This window comes from Ochotona princeps, chromosome 1 (assembly GCF_030435755.1).
Source record: "Ochotona princeps isolate mOchPri1 chromosome 1, mOchPri1.hap1, whole genome shotgun sequence".
Taxonomy (NCBI): Eukaryota; Metazoa; Chordata; class Mammalia; order Lagomorpha; family Ochotonidae; genus Ochotona; species Ochotona princeps.
In genome coordinates this window covers 39,879,671-39,905,879 of record NC_080832.1, presented here as the reverse complement: position 1 = coordinate 39,905,879, position 26,209 = coordinate 39,879,671, and the positions used below count along the sequence as shown (strand labels likewise).

Sequence of the window (26,209 nt, the reverse complement as noted above, 5' to 3'; positions counted from 1 at the left end):
GTATTTAGCAGCTACTAATGACATGATGTTTCTGTTGGAATCTACACAATGTCTCTTCACTACTGGATATTACCTGTGCTGGTACTGGCACATTGGTGCCAGTTTCTGCTCCAGCTATTCCACTCCTGATCCAGATTCTGCTAATTGAAACAGTGGAAGACAACACAAGTTTTTGTGTCCCTGCCACGCATGTGACGGACCCTGGTAAAACTCCTGGTTCTGGATCCAGCTTGGCAAAATCCTGGCCACTGTTCTCATCTGAGAAAATGAATCTCTCTCTCTCTCTCTCTCTCTCTCTCTCTCTCTTTCTCTCTCTCTCCCTCTCTCTCTCTCTCTGACTTTTGAATAGATAACTCTCTTTTAAAAATAAAAGGAAGAAAGGAAGGAAAATAATTTTTGGTAAACTCAGTGTCCAACTTCTCAAAATCTGTCCAAATGTGTGGACTTTGATCTCATTCTCTTCCTGTCCATTTTATTCAGGACATTAATTTGGTTATTCAGATCAATAACATATGCATAATTTTCTATTCTCCTTCCCATTTTTTCTTATAAGTCCAATGGTTCTATGCTTATAATGGAAATTTTTAGTTTTTGGTGTTTAGTTTTTTTGTTTTTTTGTTGTTGTTTTTGGTTTGTTTGTTTTGTCTTTTTTTTTTTTTTTTTTACAATAATTCAAACAGTCTCTATTGCCCTTTGAGAGATCAAACTTCACTTCCCTTCCTTGGACTTTTAGAATTAAAGTGAATTGCGTTCACTTTGAGCTAGTTCATGGAAGATTTATAATCTTCTTTCTCTTTCTAGATTCACTGAGAACCAACTGAAGTGGACTACTTGTAGCTTCCTGCCTTGGCATGGCCAGAAGATTTGGTGTTAGACATCAGGATTTCAGAAAGATAACCTTACATTTGAATCTTTAGTGTGTCAAAAGACCTGGATAAATCAATTAAATACTTCGAAACTCCATATGTCATCCATAAAAGAGTAAAGAGTAATGTTATTCTCTCAAGATTTTATTAGGTTTGGAAGATATTTCAGTATTCTGGCAGAAAATAAATGCTCAGCAACTTGCATTCACAAAAGATGCACTTTGCATACAATTGCATTTTTGCGTTGTATGTCTTCATTGTCAGTTTTACATAGACACATCCTACCAATGCATAAGTTCTATTTTAATTGTCATGCCTTTCATAAGATGATCTCTGCTCTTTCACAATAAAAATACTATCTTTTTGGAAAAACAATACAGGTAAAAAGCACAAAATGGAGAAGGAGAAAAAGTCCATACATTATTTCATGCACTTATTTTTAACAAGCGTAAGAAGCCACCTTACATTATAAAGAAACAGAGATTCAAAATAATTAAAACAGAGAAATATTTTAAGCTAGCCTATGAAGCCACCAAGGTTGCATGTTCTCCAGGGATTCTCAGTAAATTCTCAAGGTTGATTTCAGCCAATGTGTTGAAGCCTGCCTTTCTCTCACCTTCCTTTCTCCTTATTTTCCTCTCTTCCTCATTTTCTTCTTTCGTTCCTTTCTTCCTTCCTTCCTCTTTTTATCTCTTTTTAAGATATTCTATTTGAAGGAAATAATGTTTCACAGTTTTTTCACTTGTAGCTATTTCAAGGATTGAAGGGAAAATCTATGTTTTAATTGAATAATACACATTGCGTTTTATAATTACCATTTGACATCACTGGGACATTTGAAAAGTCTAGGCAAACTATTATGCCTTCATTATTTTTCTGTCAAGCAATTTCCATTTTATCAACTTAGGAAATATTTCATTATTGTTCATCACTCTTCACAATGATGTTGAAGAATAAAATCATTTAAAAACATAATATATTGTATGTCATCATTACTGTATCCTTACTCAGGTTTCATGTTGAACTGACAAAAACATTATATAATCATTCAAGAAAGTATAAGTGAAGCTTCAAGACACCATTTTGATCATGTATTTTTAAACTCTCTAAGTCATAAAAATTGGACATATTTATAGGAACCATGGAATGTCTGAATATATATTTATATATTCACATGCAATCTTCAAGTCAAGAAATACATAAATATGTGAAAATTTGCCATTATTTCATGCTATTAACATTAAAATTGTCTTTTGTAGCTTAATGTGTATGTATTTAAGTCATATGACAATCAAGCTATTAAGCACTATTTGCAATTCAGAAATTTTACTTTCCAACAACAACTGCAAAGAGAAAGAAGATGACAAAGGAAGATATTTCACAATTACTCCATGAATCTGAAGATGAATGCAAGAAGATACAGCAGTGTGCTAGACTGATGATTAGAGTGAAATTGAAATTGATTGAACATATGAAATCTCAGACTATGAATCTTTGAAGACAATGGCATTTCAAATGCATGAAGCAATGAAGGAAACAGTACATTTTAAGGGGAAGAAAAGAGATGACATTTTTATTTAGCTAGCCATGGCATTCTTCATTTAGCTAGCCATTTAACAGGAAAGACTTTGTCATGCTGTATTTTATCACAAGAGCCTAGTGCTTCCCATTTTGTTAAATGCATTTCCGGTAGTGCTTTTTTCATTTAAAAATGTGCCAAACTGTAGGGTTTTAAAGTGCACAAATACTGAATAAAGGCCAACAGTATAGAAAAAGAAATAGACAATGTATAAATAAAAATAAATAAGTTAACAATAGTGATATGTATAAATGTCAAAAGATGTTATTTTTCAAATAGAATGAAAATGATGACATTTTCTTTTCAGCAAATCTATGAGCCAGAGATGATTTTCAAAACTCAAGAATTACACAATGATCAGACAAGTTCTAGAAGACACATAAGGGAGAATATGCAGACATCTAAAAAAATATGTTTGAAATCTGGAATCAACAGTCACAAGCAGGATGAAGAGCAATCTCCTAGATGAAAGTTAATGAGCAAATTGCCCTTTCTTGTCTATGTTCCTGAAAGCATGTACGCATCTATTTTTCTCCTGAGAATGTGCAAAAAGAATATCTAAAATTTCTGCTTTTGTATGTTATTTCATTTTGTCACAATTCCTTTGTTCTTGCTCCAATAAAAATATTGAGGTAATCTTAAAAACAATTGAAAAGTGTAGATGATCACTTGACATACTGTTTTATCCTGGTATCCTAAAATTAACATGGACATTTTCTGAATTTGTGTTTCTTACTTACCAAATTATCTTAGGTATACAATGACTAATATTCCATAATATCTCTTTTTTTGAAACATGAAAGTCTCAAAGTTTTTGTTATGGAAAAACAATTTGGTGTTTAGGATCTAAGGTAAGATATGTTTATGTAACTATGCTTATCTTGAACTAAAATTTTTGTGATATGTAAACATGGCTGAATTTCACCTAATCACTTTTGCAGATCTAAATGAGTTCTATAATATGCTAGATTCGATGTTTAAATATTCATAGCTAAGGTGTAATTAATTTGATCTCTTCTAAGTGGTATTAAACCAAAAATATAGTTAAGCACCACTAAAGTTAAAAAGAAGGAGAAAAATGATAGTATGAATTTATTCCTCGAGTTTTTCCCAGATACAAACTTAGGACTCATGGATTAGAATATAGTTGGTGAGGGGGAGGGGAACCTTGCTATAGTCAGAGAAGATTCTGATAAGTGTGTAGCCACAACTTTAAGAGAACAAGTGACACCAAAAATGGATTAAATTACCTTAACATAAACTGTGGGGTTAAGTGAAAGTTGGACAGTTGCTGGAATTTTAATGGCAAGATGACTTTTAAGGGAAAAACTCTATGAAGCTTTAATCATAATGGCCAGAAAGATAAAAGCTGGAAAAAAACACTAAAATCACCAGAAAAGCACACTACCCCTGGTCCTTGTCCTGGACATTGAAATTAGTTTCTTTATCTACAGTGAATGTAACGAGGCCTCGGAGCCAGGTTTCTAGAGTTTGGATGACTGCTCAGAAATCCACAGGATTCATTAATCCCAGGAAGCATCTGATCAAGAGGAATATGAAAATGTCAAGCAAGACCGTGAGAGCTCATCTACATTCTGTCTACCAAATGTGTTATCTTATTTGCATAGCTGCCACTGCTGCTTTAAACACACACACACACACACACACACACACACACACACACAGATTTAAGGATAAAAAAGGAATAGGGATTACTGGAAGCTTAAAATAGATAAATCTAAAGAATTCAACTTTGCCTTCTATATTATCAATTTCTAAGGAAATGAAAAACACCATAAATTAAGAATTGACAATGTTGCAGATTTCTGTCTTGATCAGACTGAGTAAACCTATCGTGGAAAATGAAAGGTAGATGATTTTCAGCTGTAGAGGAAAAATCAGAGTTTACAGTTTTGTGACAGATATAAGGCAGCCATGTCTTTGGAACTCTATCATCTCTATTTTTGTCTCTGTTTCTCGTCCCCATGGGCAGTAAATAGGGCATTAAAACACACTTAATAAATGTGCATCAGTCACACAATCAAGCTATCTTTCAGATCATTAAAGGCAGCAGCCAGTATTTTTGTGGAGGGGAGATCCTCCAGGTTCCTAATATGCAACAATTACAAAATGCTGATACATGTTTACTCTTGTTTCCCATAGGGACAATCCTGAGTACCTGTTCACTTCTTAGGTTAACTAAGAATTTCCTTAATTTTTAGTTTAACAGAGTGCACCAGTACAGTGTAATTTTATTTTGATAAAACAAAGGCATCTCTTCTCAGTTTAAAATAGCTTATGACGAATCTTACAACTAAGACACAGTTTACTATTTACAATAGTGTATCAAATATTTCCAATTTTCTTTTTATGAAGATTTGTTTATTACTGTTATTATGTTTTATTGGAAAGACAGATTTATAGAGAGGAAGAGAGACAGAAAGATCTTCCATCTGCTAATTTACTCCCCAAGTGACAGCAACAGCCAGAGCCGAGCCCATCTGAAACCAGGAACCAGGAGCCTCCTCCAGGCTCTCACATAGGTGCGGGGTCCCAAGAGGTTGGGTCATCCTCTACTGCATTCCCAAGCCACAAGCAGGAGCTGGATGGAAAGTAGGGCATCTGGAGCATGAACCAACGTCCGTATAGGATTCTGGTGCACTCAAGGTGAGAATTTAGCCCTAGGCTGTTGCACCACACCCTTCAATTTTCAACAGACATCAGAAAGAGCAATTTAACTCATCTTCAGGTGTATGGATGAAATATTACTTTAAAAAGTTTGAAGACATCTCAAAAGTGTTTAATTTTATGGGCTAAAAAGTAGAAATGGGGATTTAATAAGCAAGATTGGCTGTCTGCACATTTCATCAACAAGGTGTTTCTGTTTTGAACTTCAGGTTGTCTACTTTTGAGAGTGTGACAGTATTTTTCGAAGGAAATGCTGTGTCTCCAAGGGAAATATAAAATCATAGTTTTACAAATTCATTGCCAATAATTAATAATGGACTTCAGGTAAACAATGCCAGGTGCTGCACTAATTCTAAACAGAAACAGATGGAAGCACAAATGTTTTCTAAATAGTAGATACATATAGAGCACTAAACTTGGCAGGAACTTATTTTCCAATTGTCAGAGTCAATATTTTATCTAAATGTACACACACAGATGAAGTCCTTATTTCTCACTCCTTGTTTCTAAAAATGCATTTAGTGCTCCATTACTCCACTATATCCCTGGCTTCACTGACAAATATTCTTGAATGCTGCTTTAGTACATTGAGAAATGTCATACAGCTGTTAAGTGATAAAACAGACACACCACACAGCCCCCCTTTCTCAGGCTTCCTCCTTCCAAGCACCTGGGCAAGAAATCCTGATCTAAATATCCTTTCATTCCTTAAACTTTCATCATAATCAATAAGGACAGGTGAAAGAAAATAAATTCTATCGAATTGGGGGATTATTTTCAGGAGTAGAGGGCACTACTTCTTTTGCAACTGAAATCGTTGACTTTTTGGATATATTCAATGCCGCACTCCCTATGGCCATAAATAAAATCCTCTTTGCAGGGATGGTTTTGCTATTATTTATGATGTTAATTTACTTTAGATTATCCAGAAATTAATGATTAATATTGTGGCTGTTAAACAACTAACATTGTTCACTGACTCATATAATTCCTGACACTCTGTTTCTTGTGATCTTATTAATAAATGTTATGAGAAATTTTAGTGGCAAAAAGAACATAATATTTTCCTTAGATAATTCAACATTAAAATTAGTGGAATTTTTAAAATACATATTTTTCATTTTTTGAATCTGTTCTCAGTAACAATATGGATCAATATCACACAGAATTAACAGTTGCACATAAATAGCTGAAAGGACTTAGAAGGGTTCTGTCTAAATCATCACAGTAGAACAAACTGAGCAGCAAACCTTTTGCTTTCAAATGAATTTATAGTGTGAGTGTTGTAGGCTTAACTATCCCATACAGTAATGTCTGGGAGTAAATGCCACACCCTAATTCTCTCTCATGTGTGGTGTTCCACAGTCAACTGGATTTTATTGCTTCTCGGCCATTTGCCTAAAATCAAGTGTATTATCAAACTGGCTTTAAATGACTGAATTAAAGAGTGACCTTATAATAACCTGTTGAGCATCCCTTAGATACTTGGTCAGCACTGTAAAATTCTTGCTGAAATCTTGGTTTGAAATATGAAAACACTGACACTGAGGTGGAATTCAGTGATTTTGTCGCACTCCAAAGTTAAAAAAGGATGCAATTGAAAATCATTGCTTCAACTGTGTCCAAAATCCTTTTCCTGTCATATCACATTACCTTTCTGAATGCTGCCATATGAATTTTCTGTGCTGCATTATGTAAATTTCAACAGCAATTATTTCAGTCAAATGACTCCTAAATTTCTGAGTTTTCATCCCCACTTTTTTAATTCATTAAAAATGTAGAAAGGAAAATGAAATTTAACTGGTTACAAAAATTTCCAGATGACCAAGTTCTTATGAATTTCTGATTTTCTAGGATTTTAAGTGTGTTATAATTATCACAGTCCAGGTCATTACGTTACTCATTCTGAACTAAAATGTTAATAAAAAATATCTAGTATCCTCCAGGTCTCAATTAAAGACATGGGAGATTATAGATACATTGCTGTAGCCATAACTCCATCGTTGGCTCTTCCTTTAGTAATTCTCAAGTAGCTAAGTAGAAAAGATCTAAAAGTTTGGGGAAAAAATGAGCATTTAAACTGTGATGAACATCAATGTGAATTTTGTTCATTACCCAGACAAGAATAACTTTTATCGAATAGTTCTCTTCTTCCACTTTCATCAAAAATAAAATCATCCGCTGCTTTGCTCAAAGATAGTATTAAAGATATTAGCATATATATATAAATATTAGCATGTTTTTTGCTCACAGCTGATTTAATTTGCAATAGGCCATGCAGCGATTGAAAGTAAAATGAAAGGCCCTAATGCCAGTTATTACTTCAGCTTTTGTTGTTTTTATTCTAGATTTACACATGCATTATGCAACTTTTAAATGAAAATACAGTTTAATGCATAAAAAAGCCAACAATCTTACAAACAAAGACTATTAAAGCAGACAATTACAAGAGTTGTTTTCAATACCTGGTCTTAAATCCCCATGGACAAACATGTCAATCATATATCGACAGAATGCATACTGATCTGACAGAGTAGAAAGGAAAAAAAGAGTTAAAAATTGTCATTAGCAATTTCCTAATTCTTGAGACAAATGCTTTAACAAGACAAAAATTCTATGTAAGTAAATACTTTCTTTAGGGGAAGCATACATAGTAAATATAATGTTGATTTTATTTGGTATAGCATTAATCTCAAAGCTTGAAACATGTGCTTTGGGGGGTAATGTAATAGAGGTTGTTTAGGGAAAAAAAAATCAAAGTAGTTTTGTCAAAGCAAATTCTGTTATTTTCCCTTCAATAATGAAGGAAGAGTTTTACAAAAGAAAGTTGTTTCCAATTTGGAATGTTTTACCAAACATTCCCTCGCAGCCCTTCTGCTGCCTGACTAAATGAAGTTGTGAGGCAGACAGCATGAGGGCTTGTTTTTATAGAGTTTCCTAGGGAATGTGGGACTGGAATGCTCTCATTAGAAGAATAAACAAGGCAGAACAGAGTAATAGTCCTGAGTAATCCTACAGTTAAGATAATCAATGAAGTAATCTTTGTAAGATCGTTTTCAGATCTTCACTAGCACATGGTATACAAAACCAGCAAAAAGAAACATAGTATCTGCACATTTGACTCCTAGTAAAAAATGATTTCAGGAGATGATCTGGCTTTTCCTGTAAGGCCATTGTTCCGATTCTAAATTCTGATACAACTGTAGAGCCTCCTGAGAGCAGTCCCATCCCATCCAATCCAATCCATTATAATCCAATAGAATGCAATATTTATTTAATAAATTAATTTGTTTTTCCTATATCTTCATTGAAAGTTCACATATTAGGAAATAAATTTCGTACAAAAAGATTCACACTTTAACATTGCGAGGATTATCATTTTATTAACTCATAAAATCCAAAGGCGACTTTAAAACTGAAAGTTTATTGAATTTATGCAACATGAGACAATTATTTCAAATTAGGTATATCAAACATGATATAACAAAATATTTTACCACATAAATACATAGTCAAGTATACTTGTAAACCGCATTTGTAGAGTTTTACCAGTATTTGTAGAGTAACTCACGTTCATTGCAAAGCTCTACCATGTCTTTGAAAAAAGAAACGTGACTAATTCAGTAGATGCAAAAACATAATCTTTGCATTAAAACCTGATTTTTAATAACTGAACAGTCATAAAAATTCTTAGATATTTCTTCTATTTTGGTCTTTATGATATTGGAGCACACTTTTCCCACCAGTGAGATGGGGAATTTTCCATTCCCCGTGCCAGTTTTTTGTTTGTACTTTCATGGTGCTGAGGGTACTAACTGGGGTTTCTTTTCCCAGGATTTTAGAACCCCGTAGTATAAGAGATAAGTAGTATATACTTAGATATTGCTTTCCCTTTCCTGAGGAAAAGATCTTTTTTTTTTTTTTGAGAAAAAAATGTAGAATGAAAAATTAATCTGCAAAATAAAGCAAAATAAAAAATCCATTTTCCCTAAATGGAAAATGTGAACTTTGACCAAGAAATGCTTTCTGAAACGGAGACTCGTTCCTCTCCTTCCAGAAGCTCTGTTACTGTACTCTTCTTAGATTTTTCTCCCAATAATTTGAAGATGGTTTTCAAATGGCAACTTAAACATCAGAAAGATGGTGCAATTTGTTGAAATATAATTCTATCCAATATTCTATCCAATATCCAATGGAGTAAAATGCCATGGATCTATAGGTAAAGAATAGGCAGAAGTGACAGACTTCCCAGGTAGATCTGATGGAGGTGTTTGCAGAATCACTACCACTGGTTTAAAACTCTGTGCAGCAAAGGGGCAGCAGGGGCGGAGTTTTGTTTCTATGTACATTGAAAGTTTAGAACGGAGTGTTTATTTATCATATGATAGATTTCCATAATCTCCTAAATAAATTTTTTTCTCTGCTTCAAGTTGGGGTGCGTTCGTTAAATACATATAATGTTGAATACTCTCAAGAATTAAATGAAAAATTCACTCGACACAGTGTTCTGTTTCACTGCATGTTGATACAGTAATGAAATGTTTTGGTCTGCTAAACCGGATGATTACCAAAATATGTTTGTGTCTATTATGCAATATTTTGTTAATTCAAAATTATTCATTTAATTAATTTCCCAACATTGGAATGGGTTTCTAATTTGAAAGGAAAATACTTCCGAATTCAAAGAACTGTTTTTAGTATAAAATTACAACTTAAGCAGGCCCGGCGCGATAGCGTAGTGGTTCAAGTCCTTGCCTTGAACGTGTGGGATCCCATATGGACGCCCGTTCTATTTCCGGCAGCCCAGTTTCCCATTCAGCTCCCTGCTTGTGGCCTGGGAAGGCAGTCGAGGACGGCCCAAAGCCTTGGGCTCCTGCACCTGCATGGGAGATCCGGAAGAAGTTCCTGGCTCCGGGCTTTGGATTGGCTCAGCTCCAGCCATAGCAGCCTCTTTGGGAGTGAATCATCAGACGGAAGATCTTCCTTTCTGTCTCTCCTCCTCTCTGTATATCTGACTTTCCAATAAAAATAAATAAATCTTAACAAAATGACTACTTCAGCTAAAAAAAACTAGAGTTTCTAACCATTCAATGATGTGCTTTTGGACTATAATGGAATGGCACTGACATATCACTAAGAATCCAAGAAGAATTTTTTTTCCAAAATATATTGTGAAATTTGAGGTACTCTTAAGTTAGAGTACCAATTGTTACATGTGCTCAGAGTTGATCCTAACAGCATAAATGAACTCCAAAGGGGGTTTGTTGGGGAGTCCGTAGGGTGTCTGCCTCATGTATCAAAGAACAAAGCAAAATCAACCCTTCCTGATTTGAAATGGTTATTTTGTAGACTTTTTTTTTTTCCAAAAGCAAAACAAAAACAACAAAAATGTTAGTACAGGAAATGTATCCTGAACAAAACATGGATTTTCTTATTCCAATTTTCACAGATACAGGACAGTAATTTTCATGAGAGAATTTCATATTTCGCCAACATCACTGAGTATTTTTTACCCACAGGAACTCCTTTCTTGGCAACATGCAGGTTTTCTATGTCTCTTTCCTGTTCCTTAGGGAGCAGTGATGGCTATCACTCAGCTACTGCCTTTTTTTGTGCAGTGCAGCTGAGAGGAAAAAAAAATGTATTCTGGATACAGGGTATCGACAGAAAGGGCGTTAACAAAAGCTACAGTGAGGAAGAGGCTCTCAGGGCCTGTTGTTCTAATTGCAGAATCACAATAGCTATACATTTTTTTGACTCAGATGTTGAAATATTAGAAAGACAAAAAGAATGAGAAAAGTGTGTAGAAGCTAGGATATGATTTTTCTTTCTTCCACACTGTCTAGAGACTATCAGAAATTTTGGAAATTTAAGAAGCAATATCTGATTATGCCAGCCTCTCTTGTCGTACTTTGGGTAGATTAGTCCATTATCAGGAAGCTATATGATAGATAAATGTGTAAATTTATTTGACAGGCGTGACATACACAAAAATTGTATGCTCAGTAGTTCAACAGAATAATGGAATTAATCAATACAGTAGCAAATAATCACATTGAAAACCTTTATATGTGCAACTTCAAAAAAACTGTGTGCTCCATATAAAAATCTGTTTCCCAGTAACTAACATAGATGTGTGCTCTATTTATTAATAAAATTACTTGAATATCTATATGAAAGTACCTCATACTTGGTAGATCAAACATCTGCTAAGTGACTAGACAATCTCTTGCCTAAAAGATAATTAATTCAACAAAATTACAAAGCCGTCACTAGAACATTCCAAAAATCAAAATTGTTTTTCTTGGTCCTAGTGTTGTACAACTGGTTAAGAACCGCCTGTAACGGCAGAAGCCCATGTATTTGCTGATTCAAATCCTGGCTGCTCCACTTCTGACCCAACTTTGTGGCTAATGTGCCAGGAAGATGGTCTGTGACTCGGGTTCCTGTGTCCCGTTATGAGACACATTGAAGCTCCTGATTCCAAGCTACGGCCTAGCCAGACTCTGGTACTCGTGGGCATTTTGGTGGTGAACTACCAGATGGAAGATATGTGACTCCCTTACTTTCTCTGTAACTGTTTTTTTTTTTTTTTTATAAAATCTTCTCATAACACACTAGGTTTTTTTTAAATTACCAAGCCTTGATTTATCGTTTTCGTTGAAATCGTGATGTGATTAGGTATTTATAAACAAATGCTCTTGAATATTTTTCTTAATAAAAGAATAAATTTGCATTTTTATATCTCTTACTAGTCATTAGAGACAAACATTTGAATGTTTACTTAATGAAAGATTTATTTAATTGATGGTACTTGTTCTCAACAGGGAGCCTTGTTTTACTAAAAGTATTTATTTAACTGATAAAACAATAGTTTTATTTTTATATGTAAGTGATGTTTGAATGTGTTTGTAATAGATAGTAGCTTTCCACATTAAAATCAAGAACCATACAATGCAAGTGAAAAATGACATAACGCTATTTAATAAATGTAATTACTGACATAAAAAATATAGTGATTGTGACCTGGAAAATAAATTTTACAGAAATGTGTTTTGGCAATGTAAAATATGTAACTCAGAAATCTCAAAGATTGAAACATGAGCTTCAAAATATATGCTCCTATTTCTAGTTGCTAAATAAGTATTATAGCATTCAATTTAAAGTGAAATAAATTTTGGCATACTGTATTTGTGGATAAAAGATTAAAGTATGTTTGATATGTTTCCATTGCTTCCATGTGTTTATTTTTCTCTTTTAAGTGAAGAACTTAAAATGCAGAAACATTTTAAGCTCTAAGTAGATCTATTGGTAAATCTGAGAAATGCAGTTTAAGGTGTTTTTCTTTTTTTTTTATTTGAAAGGCAGATTTATTTAAAGGAGAAAGATTCTTTCTGCTGATTCACTCCCCAGGTGGCCACAATACCTGCAACTGAGCCAATGTCTGAAGCCAGAAGCCAGGAACTTTATCTGGGTTTCCTACTTGGGTGCAGAGACCCAGGAACTTGAGCCACCCTCAGTTGCTTTTCCAGGTAACAAGCAGAAAGCTGGATTACAAGTGAAGTGCCAGGGATATGAATTATGGGATGCCAGTGATGCTGGGAGCTTGATCTGTACACCATTGTTTCAGCCCCTATATCTATATCTAAATCTACATCTATATCTATATCTATATAATTATATATATACAATTTCCTATATGCCAAAATACTCTATTAAAAATATCTCCAGTTTATTTACTATGTTCATTTTCTATCCAAATAATTTCTATATGATAATGCTTCTAAAGATCAAATAATTTTAAATTTTGCAAAAGAACATAATCGCCTAGTGCTCCAGACTTTTAATTCCATTCATTTCTTACAAGATTACACTGCACTAAATGAAATTTATCTAAGTTAAAATGTCTGAGAATCAGAAAAGGGAAATAATTAAAAACAGATCACCACTTTAATTTTTCCTTTCCTTTCTGAAATGTTTTTTGAAAGCATGTATTACTTGTCTTGCAAAGCAAAGTTTACAAGTGCTTATAAATTACAGTTTATGAATAATTAAATTGAAGTAAAAAAGACCAAACAAAGAATGAATAAAATACAGTGTATTGCAAATTTCATATCTTATCACTCACAGTAAGGAAACAGTTTCAGATTCAGTATCCAAATAACTTACTCTTCAATGAGCTTTAAAGATTTTTGAAGCAGAATCTATTAGAATCTTTTAGTTTAGAATCTTTTAGATTCTTTTAGTTTGGCACTGAGATAAGATTATCACTAAAGGAAAATTGTATATAATTTAAAATTATATGCAAATTATATAATTTATAAGTATCATCACCACAGATCAAACTCTAATATTTTACATTGAGAGTGAAATGAGAAGCTATGAACATGTCTCAGGCATCCTCCTACTTGTTTCATTTTTTAAAAAATGATTTATTTGAATAACTTTCAGAGAGAATTGATTGTCTCCCCCCAAATGACCACTATGGCCAAAGCTGATCCAGGCTGAAGCCTGGAGACAGGAGGTTCCTCGAACCTTCCACATGCATGCAAGGTCCTGGTCAGCCACCTGTTAAAGCTCTCTCCCTCACACATGATCAAGTACTGGATTAGAATCACAGCAACCAGGTCTGCTACTGCCACCCACGTAAGATGTTGCAGCAGCATTGCCTGTTATGCCAAGACAGGAGCCCTTCAGGCCCCTCTTAATGTTTGCCAATTTCGTGTTCATCCTAGCACCTTCCATAAAGAACTTCTGGCTAAAACTCTGCCCCCATTCACATGCTGCTCTGTAGAAAACAGGATGTAAGCCTGGCATTTCTGTGGTGAAGAGGGGCTCAATACACCAGAAGTACATGTTCTGAAACCATATACAGTCAATGGAAATTAGTAAGTAATCTCAAGTTATTTTATCAATAGTCTTTTCTTTTTAAATTAATGTGAATATTTAATGTATGTTTTAAACAAAGTATTCCCTCAGTGGAATCAAGAATGTCTGGATAGTTTTCATAATAATGTGAACTTCATTTTAATATTGTTTCCCCCAGAAACTTCTTGAGAATGCTATCATTCTTTCCAGACTGCTTTTTGTACACATAGGATAAATATAATCATTATTCCATTTCTTATTTGAATTTGTTTAGATCAAAAAGTCAGTATTTATCTAGACTCTGAATAAATCCAGATGCTAACTAAAAATCCCCATAAAAACATTTTAAAAGATATATTTCGGATGTACGAACACATTTTACTATGCGTATAAAGAAATATTAATTTCCAATTTGTGGTACCTCGAGTTTTTGCATATATAAAAACATATACAAAATGTATGTATATATGCATATATATGCACATAGATCACCTTTCACCTCCATTTGATTTCTGACCTTAACCTTCAGGCAGTTTTAATTCCTCTGCATCTGCCTCTTTCCCATTATTCTCTTAGGATCTCCAGCTTCCTCCTCCTCTGGATGTTTACCTTTCTGTTCATGTTTTGCAGCAGCTGCGGCTTCTTTGGCATCCTTCTCCTTCGATCGTGGTGTTTTCTCCACTTCTTTTGCTTTTGCAGCTGTTTGCTTCGCTTTCTCCTGTTTTCCAACTTTCACTTCCTTCTTGGTCTTTTCTTCAGTCTTTTCTCTAGTTTTAGCTTTCTTCTCCTCTGTAGGGAGTCGGGAATAATTGGATTATTATAGTTTTTTTCTAAACATAATGCTTCATCTGCAAATGGTTACTGCATATTTAAAAAAAATAAATGAGTAGTGCTCTTGGCATAAGTATTTTTGACCATTTTTATAGATTTGTGTATTTTTAAGCAAAACTATATTGAACTATCATAGCTCACTTGCAAGATGGGAATCTTTCAGAATTCAAAAGTTAAAATATTTTAAAGTAATCAGAATCTTAGCATGTCAACACAGAGACATTCAAAACATGCAGGAGATGAACATGCAAGCGTGTCCAACGAAAGGCCGTTTCCATATCCAAGAGTTAAGGGAATTAATCTCTTAAAGATAATATGAGGATTTCATTCCACAACGGAACAATCACAGGATTATCCAAGAAGCAGAAATGCAACACACTATTTCAAAAATGTAAATATCAGGAATGCATATATATGATTAATTGCCCAGTTATTGACTAATAAAAATAAAGCAATTAAATCTATTAGAAGATAACTTGGTTGTATAGTCTGTAACTATTTGGCTTAAATATACTGAGAGTGAAGAACTGAGATCCTGACTCCCAGGGCTTGTAAGACCTGAAGTATGTCTGAAGAAGAAGAAAGTGCTAGAAATTAGAGTATCATGAATGTAATTAACGTATTACAGTTTATACATTATATACACACATAGTGATTTGATACTATATGCATCTGGTAGAGTAAATGGAAAGATTAATCAGTCTTTCATGCTATTACTTTTCAAAAGCAATAATAGTAATATAGTATGCAATTCTGCAAACATTTATAATGTCCATTGCATTATGAATATTACTTATTATAGGGACATCATTTATTATAAAAACAACAGCAAAAGAGGCACCATAGTATATTGTAGTCAGTCATCATTTGCCATTTCAATGTGCATTTTTTCTTTAAGATTTATTTTTGTTTTATCACAAAGTCAGATATACAGTGAGGAGGAGAGACAGAGAGGAAGATCTTCTGTCCAATGATTCACTCCCCAAGTGACTGCAACGGCTGGTACTGCGCCAATATGAAGCCGGGAGCCAGGAGCTCTTTCGGGTTTCCCACGCGGGTTCAGGGTCCCAAATCTTTGGGCCGTCCTCGACTGCTTTCCCAGGCCACAAGCAGGGAGCTGGATGGGAAGCTGGGCTGCCGGGATTAGAACCGGCACCCATTTGGGATCCTGGTGCATTCAAGGTGAGGATGTTAGCCACTAGGCTACCGTGCCAGGTCCTCTATTAGTGGTTTTAACTACTTCTTCCTCTTAGCTTCGCTTTGCCTGAATTTTATTTAAAACATGCATTTTATTCTTATTGTATATCAGATGTTTTCCCACTTGTCAAATTGACAGCAATTTAATGATAGGAACTCTATTATTGATTTTTGTGTCATTATAGCTTCTACTACATTGCTTTCACGTTGCAAACAAATAAATACTGGATTAGAAGATTTGATTGAGGGTGGTGTAAACTATGTACAGTATAGCGATGGACATTACATATGTTTACATATGTTTAGAAATAAACTTACCCAAACGTGGGAATTTTGTTAACTATTTTTTGACTGTTTATTTTGGATGGAAATATTACTTTTGATTACCTATGCTTTCAACTGATTTAACCCTAGCTTCATCTATTCCTAACATAATCATAATTTAGAAACAGAAAAAGTTGATTTTTAGAGACAAAATCACATTGACAAACTCATCATTATCATTGATTCTGAGAATGAAAGTGCAACATCTCCGTGTTTCCATTTATTCTTATTTTTTAAATTTTTTTAAAATAATACAATTCCATAGGCTCAGGGATTTCCTCTCTCTCCATTCCCAATTCTCCTCCTCTCTGATTTCCCCTATACTATTACAACAGTATAGTCCTTCAAAAAACAGTCATTAAGTCCATCATTCTGCAATTTAAATGTATCCTAATATGGTAGGTATAAACAGAAAAAAATACAATCTACTGTTGTCAAAATAAATTTAACAGTGGTACATCAACTCCATGGAATATTACTCAGTCATAAAAAAGAATGAAATTATACCATCTGAAACTAGATAGTCCCAAATAGGGACCATTATGCTCAGTGAAATAAATCAATCACAAAAAACAAATAGCGTGAGTAAAATGACTTTGAACTTTATAACAACATAAAACTTTGTGATAAAAAGATCCTAGAATCTACATCCCAGACCTCTTTAGAATTTCCCTAGAAATTATTAACCAGTCAATGTGCAAAAGTTGCCATACTGTGCTCATTTTACAGATGAGGATTGTAAGAGTCAAAGGGACAGACAGTCACCGTGGACATTGTTGTGACACAGCAGGGAAACTTCACCTTTGATGCTGGTTAGTCCTGGCTTCAGTTCTGGCTGTTGCATTTGTGATCCGTTTTAGGATATGCTAGGACAGGCAAAGGCAGATTGCCCAAGAGCTTGGGTCTGCTTCATCCTGGCCCTTCTCTAGCCATTGGAACCATTTGGAGAGTGAACAAGGAGATGAAAGATATTTTTCTGTCACACACTCTCTCTCAGTCTCAGGAATAGAAATAGCAAAACCAGAGCATCTACATCATTGCCCAAGTATACCAAATTACATAATATTAATTAACCCTTTGCATGAACCAGAAAATATGTTTTAAGACATACCATATAAGAACCAAAATACACATGGGCCAAGTATAGACAGTAAATGCCTTCCTGTCCACGTTTGAATCAGTAGTTGTCATCCACCACACTTTATAAAGTTTAAAAAAAAGAGAGATGGCTATTTCTGAACACATTACATAGCTTGATCCAAACTTCCCTCTTGTGCTCGCTTCGGCAGCACATATTCTAAAATCAAACTTGCCTCTCTTTTGCTCAGCTTATCTTTCTATCAATGTCTTGTTCTTTCCTTCTTTAAAACTATAACAATAGGAGCAGGTGCAGTGCCACAGCAAGCTAATCCTCTGCTGTTTGGCGCTGGCATCCCATTTGGATGCTAGTTCCAGACCCAGCTGTTTCACTTCCAATCCTGCTCTTCGCTTAAGACCTGGGATAGCAGCTGAAGACAGCCCAAGTCCTTGAGAACTTATACCCATGGGGGAGACCTGAAATAAGCTCTGTAGCTCCTGGCCCCCAGGTTCGGATCATCAGCTCTGGCTGTTATGACTATTTTATGAGTGAACTAGAGGACAGAACCTCCTCCCCCTTTTTTCTATCTCTCCTTCTCTCTGTGTTTAAAGTCTGGCTTTTTAATAAAAATAGATAAATCTTTTTTAAACAACAGAAGCAGGCTGGATTTCACAGTGGATATATAGTTCTGTATTTGTACCATGGTGGATATTAAAAAGCCAATCATTCCTCAAAGGGAAGTCAAGCTATCAGTTGCTGTCTGTGGCCCAGCAGTCCTTGAAATAGAGCAGAGCACACTTTGTTCCACAGCAGTATTTCTGCAAACCAAAGGTTTCCAGACATAGATTCTCCTTTGACTCATATTTCAAAAGAAATTTATTCCAAATGTCACATATTATGCCATATGCCTTTTAAATCATATATTGTTTTCTCAGAAGCCCACCAATCATGTACTTGTTGTTACTAACCTAACATATACACATGCATTAAATAAAAATGAAAGCTATGTGAATGCACATTTACACATATGCCTGAATGCATGTGTGTGTGCATGCGCACATACATATCTCTCTTATATAGATGTAACAAAAAGAAAATGTAGGAAACACATTTAAGATTGCTTTCAATGATCTTCACTTTCTGATATTTGCATGCTATTGTAATTTTATTTCTGTAAATATGGGTTAGCCTTGCAACTCATGTGGCCGAAGTGATCAGGTGTAGGTTACACGCTGACAACATAGATTGTGATTTTTGTCTTACTAACACATTCTCTTGCTAGTTTTGGATGAGACAACTATCATGTGAGTGTTCACAAGCTACCAACTAGCAAGGAACTTAAGCTTTCATTTAAACAGCCCTGGAGAAACTGAATTGTGCCAACAACACATGTGATTTGGATATAATTTCTCCTGCATTGAGCATTCAACTTAGAGAGCATCCCTGGTTAACAGACCACTTGCAGTCTCATGAGTGATTGCTAAAAGCATGATTGATCTAAAGAGTACACAGATTCCCTGAACTACAGATGCAGTGAAAAAGATATTCTAAATTGACTTAAGTCTTAAAGTCTATGATTACTTTTTTAAAAAGCAACAGATAACTAATATATATGAAATATATAACTGCTGAAACAAATGAAACCTTTTTAGAATTATCTTTGGGAAAAAAGCTTAATTTATATTAGCATACCTGAATTTTTGCCTGGCTCCAATTAAATTTCTACCTGTAGTCCCCCAGGACAACTGGCTTCCATGCCTATTAACACGGGGGCAGAATCTGTTTCCTTCGTGTCCTCACTGTGTCCTCCTCAGTTTTATGTCAGTCGAAGGGAACACGCCCTCACACTTCAAATCTCATTTTCCTTTCTGTTGCAAACACTTTTTATACTACATTTTTATAAAAAGTGTTACACTTTTTATACTACATTGAAACCACTGAGATAAACCAGGATAAAATCTGATTATCAAAGCAACTCTTTTAGCCCTTGTAAAATTATTAATTTTTTATTAATGTAACACAACCAGAAGGACTACATCAAGAGGTAAAAGATCACAGAGGCTGAAATTGAGCCAAACATGATGAAAGTTTTTATTTTCTGTAACATTTTGAGAGTAGTTATTAAGTTTTTAGTTTTATTATTATTTTACATTTTAATTTTTAAAAATAAGATAAAATCTCTTTTTTATATAATGAAATACTGAATGCTTACAAATATATAGCTCTTACACAACATGTAATTGCTTAGTTAAAAAATAGAGAAATAATAAAGACAAAAGTTACCTTTTGTTAATAACTTTGTTTCTGGTTTTTCTTTTTTCTCAATTTTTTCCTTGTGAGTTGCTAAAATAGAAAAAATTCACATTAGTACATTATTTTAATATATTTCATAGCCAGTTAACTTATGAACCCAGTTCCATAGTTACTAAAATCATTAAATATTTTAAAGACTTATGACATTAGTGTGCCTTTTCCTTTCCTTTTTTTTCCTTAGAAAATATAGGAGATTTTAATTTAGGCAAATGTTTATTACCTAAAATCCCAAAAGCACAATTCAGCCTGCACCCCCAGGGAAAATTCCTTTTAACATTTGTTATATTAATCCAAGCTGGTTTCTCACTCAACTCAATATTAAAGGTATTTAGAATCAAACCACTTTTAATTTTAATTTTTTTGATACAGTTTAGTTGACCTGGGGTCTCCCTTTCTCCTCTCCCACTCTCCCTCCCTTCTGCTCTGCTCTCCCCTCCAGTCTTACAATGGCCTTTTTCAAGAATAAAGAATTACCATTGTAAGAGAAAATTTAACGTTAAAAGCCTAGCATTAAGACCAAGAAAGAACCTCTTCCTCAAACCACTATTCCAAATAGATGAAGCTTTTAAGGAAGAAATTCCAAGAGAAAAATTACATTAGAATTTATTGAAGTATATATATATATATATATATATATATATATATATATATATATAGTTATGCCAAGATGAAACACTTTTTTTAGAATTACTAATAAGAAATGCTTAAATCATGGCTAAAGATTTAATTAGGACCAATAAAGGATGTTTTTCTTAGTAGGAAGGAATTAAGAAATAACTTGAATGACTTGTCAAAGTCCGATGTAGCTTAAAATTGCATCATCAGAGATGATTACACAAATAATAAATTAAATTAATATGACTCTGATACTTCATTTTTGCCAACTGTCCACTCAGTATCTTATTATTAGTATTCCAATAAGCATAAACAATTGTATATCTACAATTTGCTACTCTAATTCTTAGTTCTAAGAGGATGTGCACATACAATTTTGACAAAGCAGTAAGTGCATTTATTTGTTAAGCTACTTATGTTTTGAGTTTCTAGATACATATTAAAGGCTAGATAAAATAGTTTCTAAATAATATATATTTATTTTTAAATTATAATCTTTACCTAATTGTGTTTATAAAGATATTGATCACTACATAGATAAATTCAATCTATGAATGCTCTCCTCCAGAATCTGCATGAGATCTATGAGCCTGGGTGGAAGTTGAAAACATGATGTCTAACTGCAGACCAAGTATTCCTGGCAGATACACTGTAGCTAACTAGCCAGTACCTTCTCCTCCACCAGGGATCCCGTCTCTTTACCAGGCCTCCCATACTTCCATTGTGAAGTACTGGTGATAGCTAGAAAACAGTAGGTGAAGGAGCACTCTGCTAGGCTCATCTACTGCAGCAGGCACCATGAATAATGCTGTGACCTAGACCAAAGTCACAGCTGGCGTCTCCCTGGCTCCAGGTATTGCTTGAGCCACAAGAAGGAGGAAGGCTGAGCAGACAATGCTACAAACAACAGGGGATGACAGTGTTGTGTGGAAAGTGGCAACCTGGGAGTTTTGGCTGTGTAGGTCATGGCAGAAGTGCAGCCTGAGAACCTGGGACTGAAACACATTGGAGGGAGTGGCTCAAATGACTGCAAATAGAAAACCAGGTACTGAATGAAATGAGTAAAATCAACCTATAGACCTGTTGATGACACAGCTTAAAGTTTTGCCCCAAAGATAAGAATCTACTAATCTGAATTGCAATGGCCAAAGACAATTAAAGATGCACAAACAAAATGAATGAGGTTACAGATGCCTCTCCTAAAAAGGAGCAAAGGACTATGTCAACCAGAATTAGCTGAGGAAGACATCAAAGAACTGACAGATAAGGAATTATTTTAAAAAGTACTATAAAGCTCCTTAAACAATGAGAAGCACATATAGAAGTTGAAGGAATTTAAGGAATATGATACAGAAAATAGCAACATTGAAACAAAATCATACCAAATTATTAGAACTGAACAATATACCACAGCAAATTAAAAAGTCAATTGAAATAATAATAAAATGGGAAGGGCAGAATAAGCAATCTCAGAACTAGAAGACACTTTTGGAAATAATGCTGAAAATGTCAGAAAGCTGGAAGTAGAGCTGGATTAAGTTAAGAAAAACATCCAAGAATTTAGTAACATCATCAAAAGATCCAAAAATGGTTATGGAAGTTCCTGAAGGCATGGAAGGGGAAACTAGGTCCAAAGATTTATTTAATGAAATCATAAATGAGAATTTCCCTAATGCGAAGAAAGAAACGGGAAGCCAAATACAGGAAGAGGACAGAACCTGAATGGACTTAACCAGAAGTGATCCTCACGTTGACACATCCTAACCAAGCTCTCTGCATGAATGTAAAGAAAAGACACTTACATATCCATGTGAGAAAAGTCAATTAACTCATATAGGAATGTCAATCACACTCAAAGGTGAATTCTTAGAGGAAATGTCATAGGCCGGATGAGAAGGGAGTGACAAATTCCAGATTCTGAAAGTAATTTAAAAAAAGGCAGCCCATATTGACATACCAAGCAAGCCTTTCCTTTGCTTTTGAAAGTAAAATAAAATACTTACATAGAAAAAAAAACAATGAAAAAATATGTTTCTACCAGACCTGCCCTACAAATGTTGCCCAAAGATGTGCTACAGAGGAAAAGATTAACGCCTACAAAACTGAAAGGAAAACGTGCAGCACAGCTCAATAAACCCACAAAACAATATTAAATCAGTGAGAAACTCAAGGCTAAAATAGCAGGACCAAATAACTACCTATTAATATTAACCCTGAATGTAGATTTATCGATCAAATGACATAGATTAGCAACCTGGATAGTAAAACAGGGCCCATCTACATGTTGCCTACACATCTCACAGAGATACAGAGAAGCTGAAATTGAAAGTATGAAAAAGAATATTCCAGGCTAATGCAAAGGAAAAACTAACTTGTATAGCCATCCTAACATCAGATAATACAGACTTCAATGCGAAAAGCACTAAAAGAGATTCAGGAGAACACCACAAAATGATTAAGGAACTTATTCATCAAGAAAAGTACCACACTAATAAATGGTTAAGTACTAAATACCAGGGCAACTAGCTATGTGAAACAAATATTAATGGATTTAAAGGGAGAAATAGTGTCCAATACAATAACAATGTGGGACCTTAACACCTAGTTAACTTCAATGAACAGACTGAAAAAAAAAACTCAGCAAGGAAAAACAGAGTTCACCCAGAGAATAGAAAAAAAATGCATTTAGTTGATATCTACAGATATCAATCACGTTAGAATCTTGCATCCTACAGACACAGAATACACTTTATTTTTCGCAAGTACATAGAAACTTCTTCAGAATTGGTCATATTGTAGACCACAAAGCAAGCCTCAGCACATTTTTAAGGAAAAAAAAAATATAAAGCATACCACACACCTTCTCAAACCATCGTGGAGTGAGACTGGAGACCAAAAAGTCAAACTACCCCCTACGCTATGCAAATACTTGGAGACTGAATAATATGATGCTGGATAAATAATGGATTATATAAGAAATTAAAGGAAAAATGCTTGAAATAAGTGAAGGCATCAGCACAACACATCAAAACTTCTGGCACACAATCAAGGTATTGCTAAGAGGAAAGTTCATTTCAATTTGTGCCTGTGTCAAGAAACTAGAAAGGCACCAGCTAAATCAACTAATCATATATCTGAAGGCACAGAAATAATCCAAAGAATGGTATTAAAAATGAAATAATCCAATAAGTGATGAAATAAACCGAATAGAGACCAAAAGAATAATACATAAAATCATACAATCAAAAAACCAAAGAACTGATTCTTTGAGAAAATCAACAAAATACAATAGCCACTAGTACAACTAATCAGAGAGGGAGAAAATGCAAATAAACAGAAACAGATTAAAAAGGAAATATAACATTGGATACTTCAGACTTACAAGAAATAAGGAACTATGACAAGAAACTATGACAACAAATCAGAAGAAACAGCTGTTTAGACAGATACAAACTAACAAAATTGAATCATGAGCCAATTATTAATCTAAATGAACCATGACCAGCACAGAGATTGAATCAGAAATTAAATTCTCCTCTACCTCTCCCTCCTCCACATCCCCTCACTCTATCCTCACCTAACCAAGTCCTGGACTGCATGGCTTCACTGCTAAATTATACCAAACTCTTCAAGAACTTACACAATCATCCCATCCTTCCAAGCTCTTTCTATGAAACCAACAATATCTTAATACCAAAGCCAGAAAAGGGAAATACAAACTGATATCCCTGATAAACACAGTTGCAAAATTTCTCAATAAAATAATAGCCAGGAGTTTCAACAACACATCAGACACATCATTCTCCTGGACCAAACAGGACTAATCCCTGGCATGCAGGGATGGCTCAGCCCATGCAAATCAATAAATGAGATACCTAACATCGACAAATTGCAAAATAAAAGCCATAAGAGTGTTGCAATAGCTGGAGACAGGCATTTGATAAAATGCAAGACAACTTCATGCTAAAAATCCTAAATAAGATAGACGCAGATGTAACATTCAACAACACAATCAAAGTAATATATGAAAAATCTAATGGCAACATCACAATGAACAGGAAAAGACTGAAACATTTCCACTGAGATCTGGAACTAGACAAAGATCGCCACTTTCACCACTGCTATTCCATATAGTATTAGAAGTCCTTGCTTGAGCCATTAGACAAGAATAAGAATTTAAAGGAATTCAAATTGGAAACAAAAAATTAAATTAATCCCTGTTCACAGACAACATGATTCTAGAGATAGGAGAAACACAAGACCCAATCAAGAGACTATCAGAACTCATAAGAAAGTTCGGCAGGATAACAGTATACACATAACTCCATAGCTGAAAAAGAACTTGTAAGTACAGTTCCTTTTACAATAATAGACAAGAATCTTAAATACCTTGGAATAAACCTAAGCAAAGGTGGAAATTGCAAAACATTAAGAAAGAAACTAGAAGAAGACTTTAGAATATGAAGGAATTTACCAAGTTGCTGGATTGAGAGGATCAATATCATTATCATACCCGTATTACCAAAAGTGCTACACAGATTCAATGCAAACCCAGTTAAATCCCAGCAATATTCATCTCAGAAATAGAAAAGGCCATTTTAAGGTATAGAGCAGCTGGTCCTGTATATGAACTAAAATTGAAATGTCAATGAGCTAATCATAGGTTGTGGCTAGGACTTGTTTTCCTTTTTTTTTTTTTCTTTTTAATACACTGGTTACTCAAAACCATGTCAATTCCATAACATTGCAAATTGCTGTTGATGTTATATTGGGACTCTTAATTGACTGTGATGATATTCTGCCAGCTCAAACTTCAGACCAGAAAAGGTCTCCCCAAGAAACTGTTCAACCAATCTGGACAATAAGTAGCTGGACTCTATGCTTGGTATATGTTTGCAATGAAAGAATCTTGATTGAATTTGAACTGTAATACTGCATCAAGGTGGAGGAATCCACCGGGGGGAGGGAGGGGGGGATTCCCAGAGCCTATGAAACTGTCACATAATGCAAAATAATTAACAATAAAAAAAAAAAAAGAAAAACTCATCTGGAGACACAAGAGGCCATGAATAACCAAAACTACCATGAAGAATAAAAATGAAACTGAAGGTATCACAATTCCATACCTCAAGACATACTACAGGGCAGTAGCCATCAAAACACTCTACATTGAAGAATATCATTTTACATTGAAGAAAATCAATGTAAAAAAATTGAAATCCCAGAAGGGAGCCCACATATGAATAGCCAACTAATCTTCAACAACAGAACTGAAAACAACCCAGGGATAAAGCTTGGTCTCTTCAGCAAATGCTGCTTGGAGAACTTGACAGCAGCCTGCAGAAGTAACAATCAAGACCCTGCCTTTCCCTTTATACAAAAATCAGCTCCAAATGGATCAAGGACCTAAATCCACACTCAGAAGCCATCAAACTATTATTGGAAAAATAAGGAAGCACTACAAGATACAGATATTGGTAAAGACTTCTTAGAAAAGTCACCCAAACAACAGGCAGTCAAGCCAAAACAAACAAATGGAATTTCCCAAAGCTAAGAAAGTTTTGTATAGCAAAGGGAATGATGCATAAATTGAAAAAGAAACCAACAGAGTGAGAGAAAATCTTCACACACTAAATAATTGATAGGGGATTAACATACAGAATTTACATAGAGCTTCAGAAACTCAGTGACAACAAAACAACCCTGTGAAGAAATGGGTGAAGGAAATGAGCAGATATGTTTCAAATGGCTACTAGACATTTGAAAAAACAAAAGTACTCAGGCTCCCTAATTATCAAAGAAATACAAAGAAAAACCAAACTGAGATTCCACCTAACTCCAGTGAGATTT

At 34.5% G+C, this 26,209-nt stretch overlaps 1 protein-coding gene across 1 annotated transcript in view; it reads right to left on the bottom strand.

The window, feature by feature from the left end:
* Window positions 1-6,923: 6,923 nt before the first annotated feature.
* Window positions 6,924-26,209, bottom strand: part of TRDN (triadin) — a 114,662-nt gene continuing 95,376 nt past the window's right edge. The window contains exons 7-9 of the mRNA XM_004587308.3: window positions 19,715-19,774; window positions 14,611-14,790; window positions 6,924-7,658 (exon numbers count right to left, since the gene is read on the bottom strand). Coding sequence (XP_004587365.2) covers window positions 7,564-7,658; window positions 14,611-14,790; window positions 19,715-19,774 — 335 coding nt within the window. The 3' untranslated portion in view covers window positions 6,924-7,563. The remainder of the gene's footprint in view (window positions 7,659-14,610; window positions 14,791-19,714; window positions 19,775-26,209) is intronic.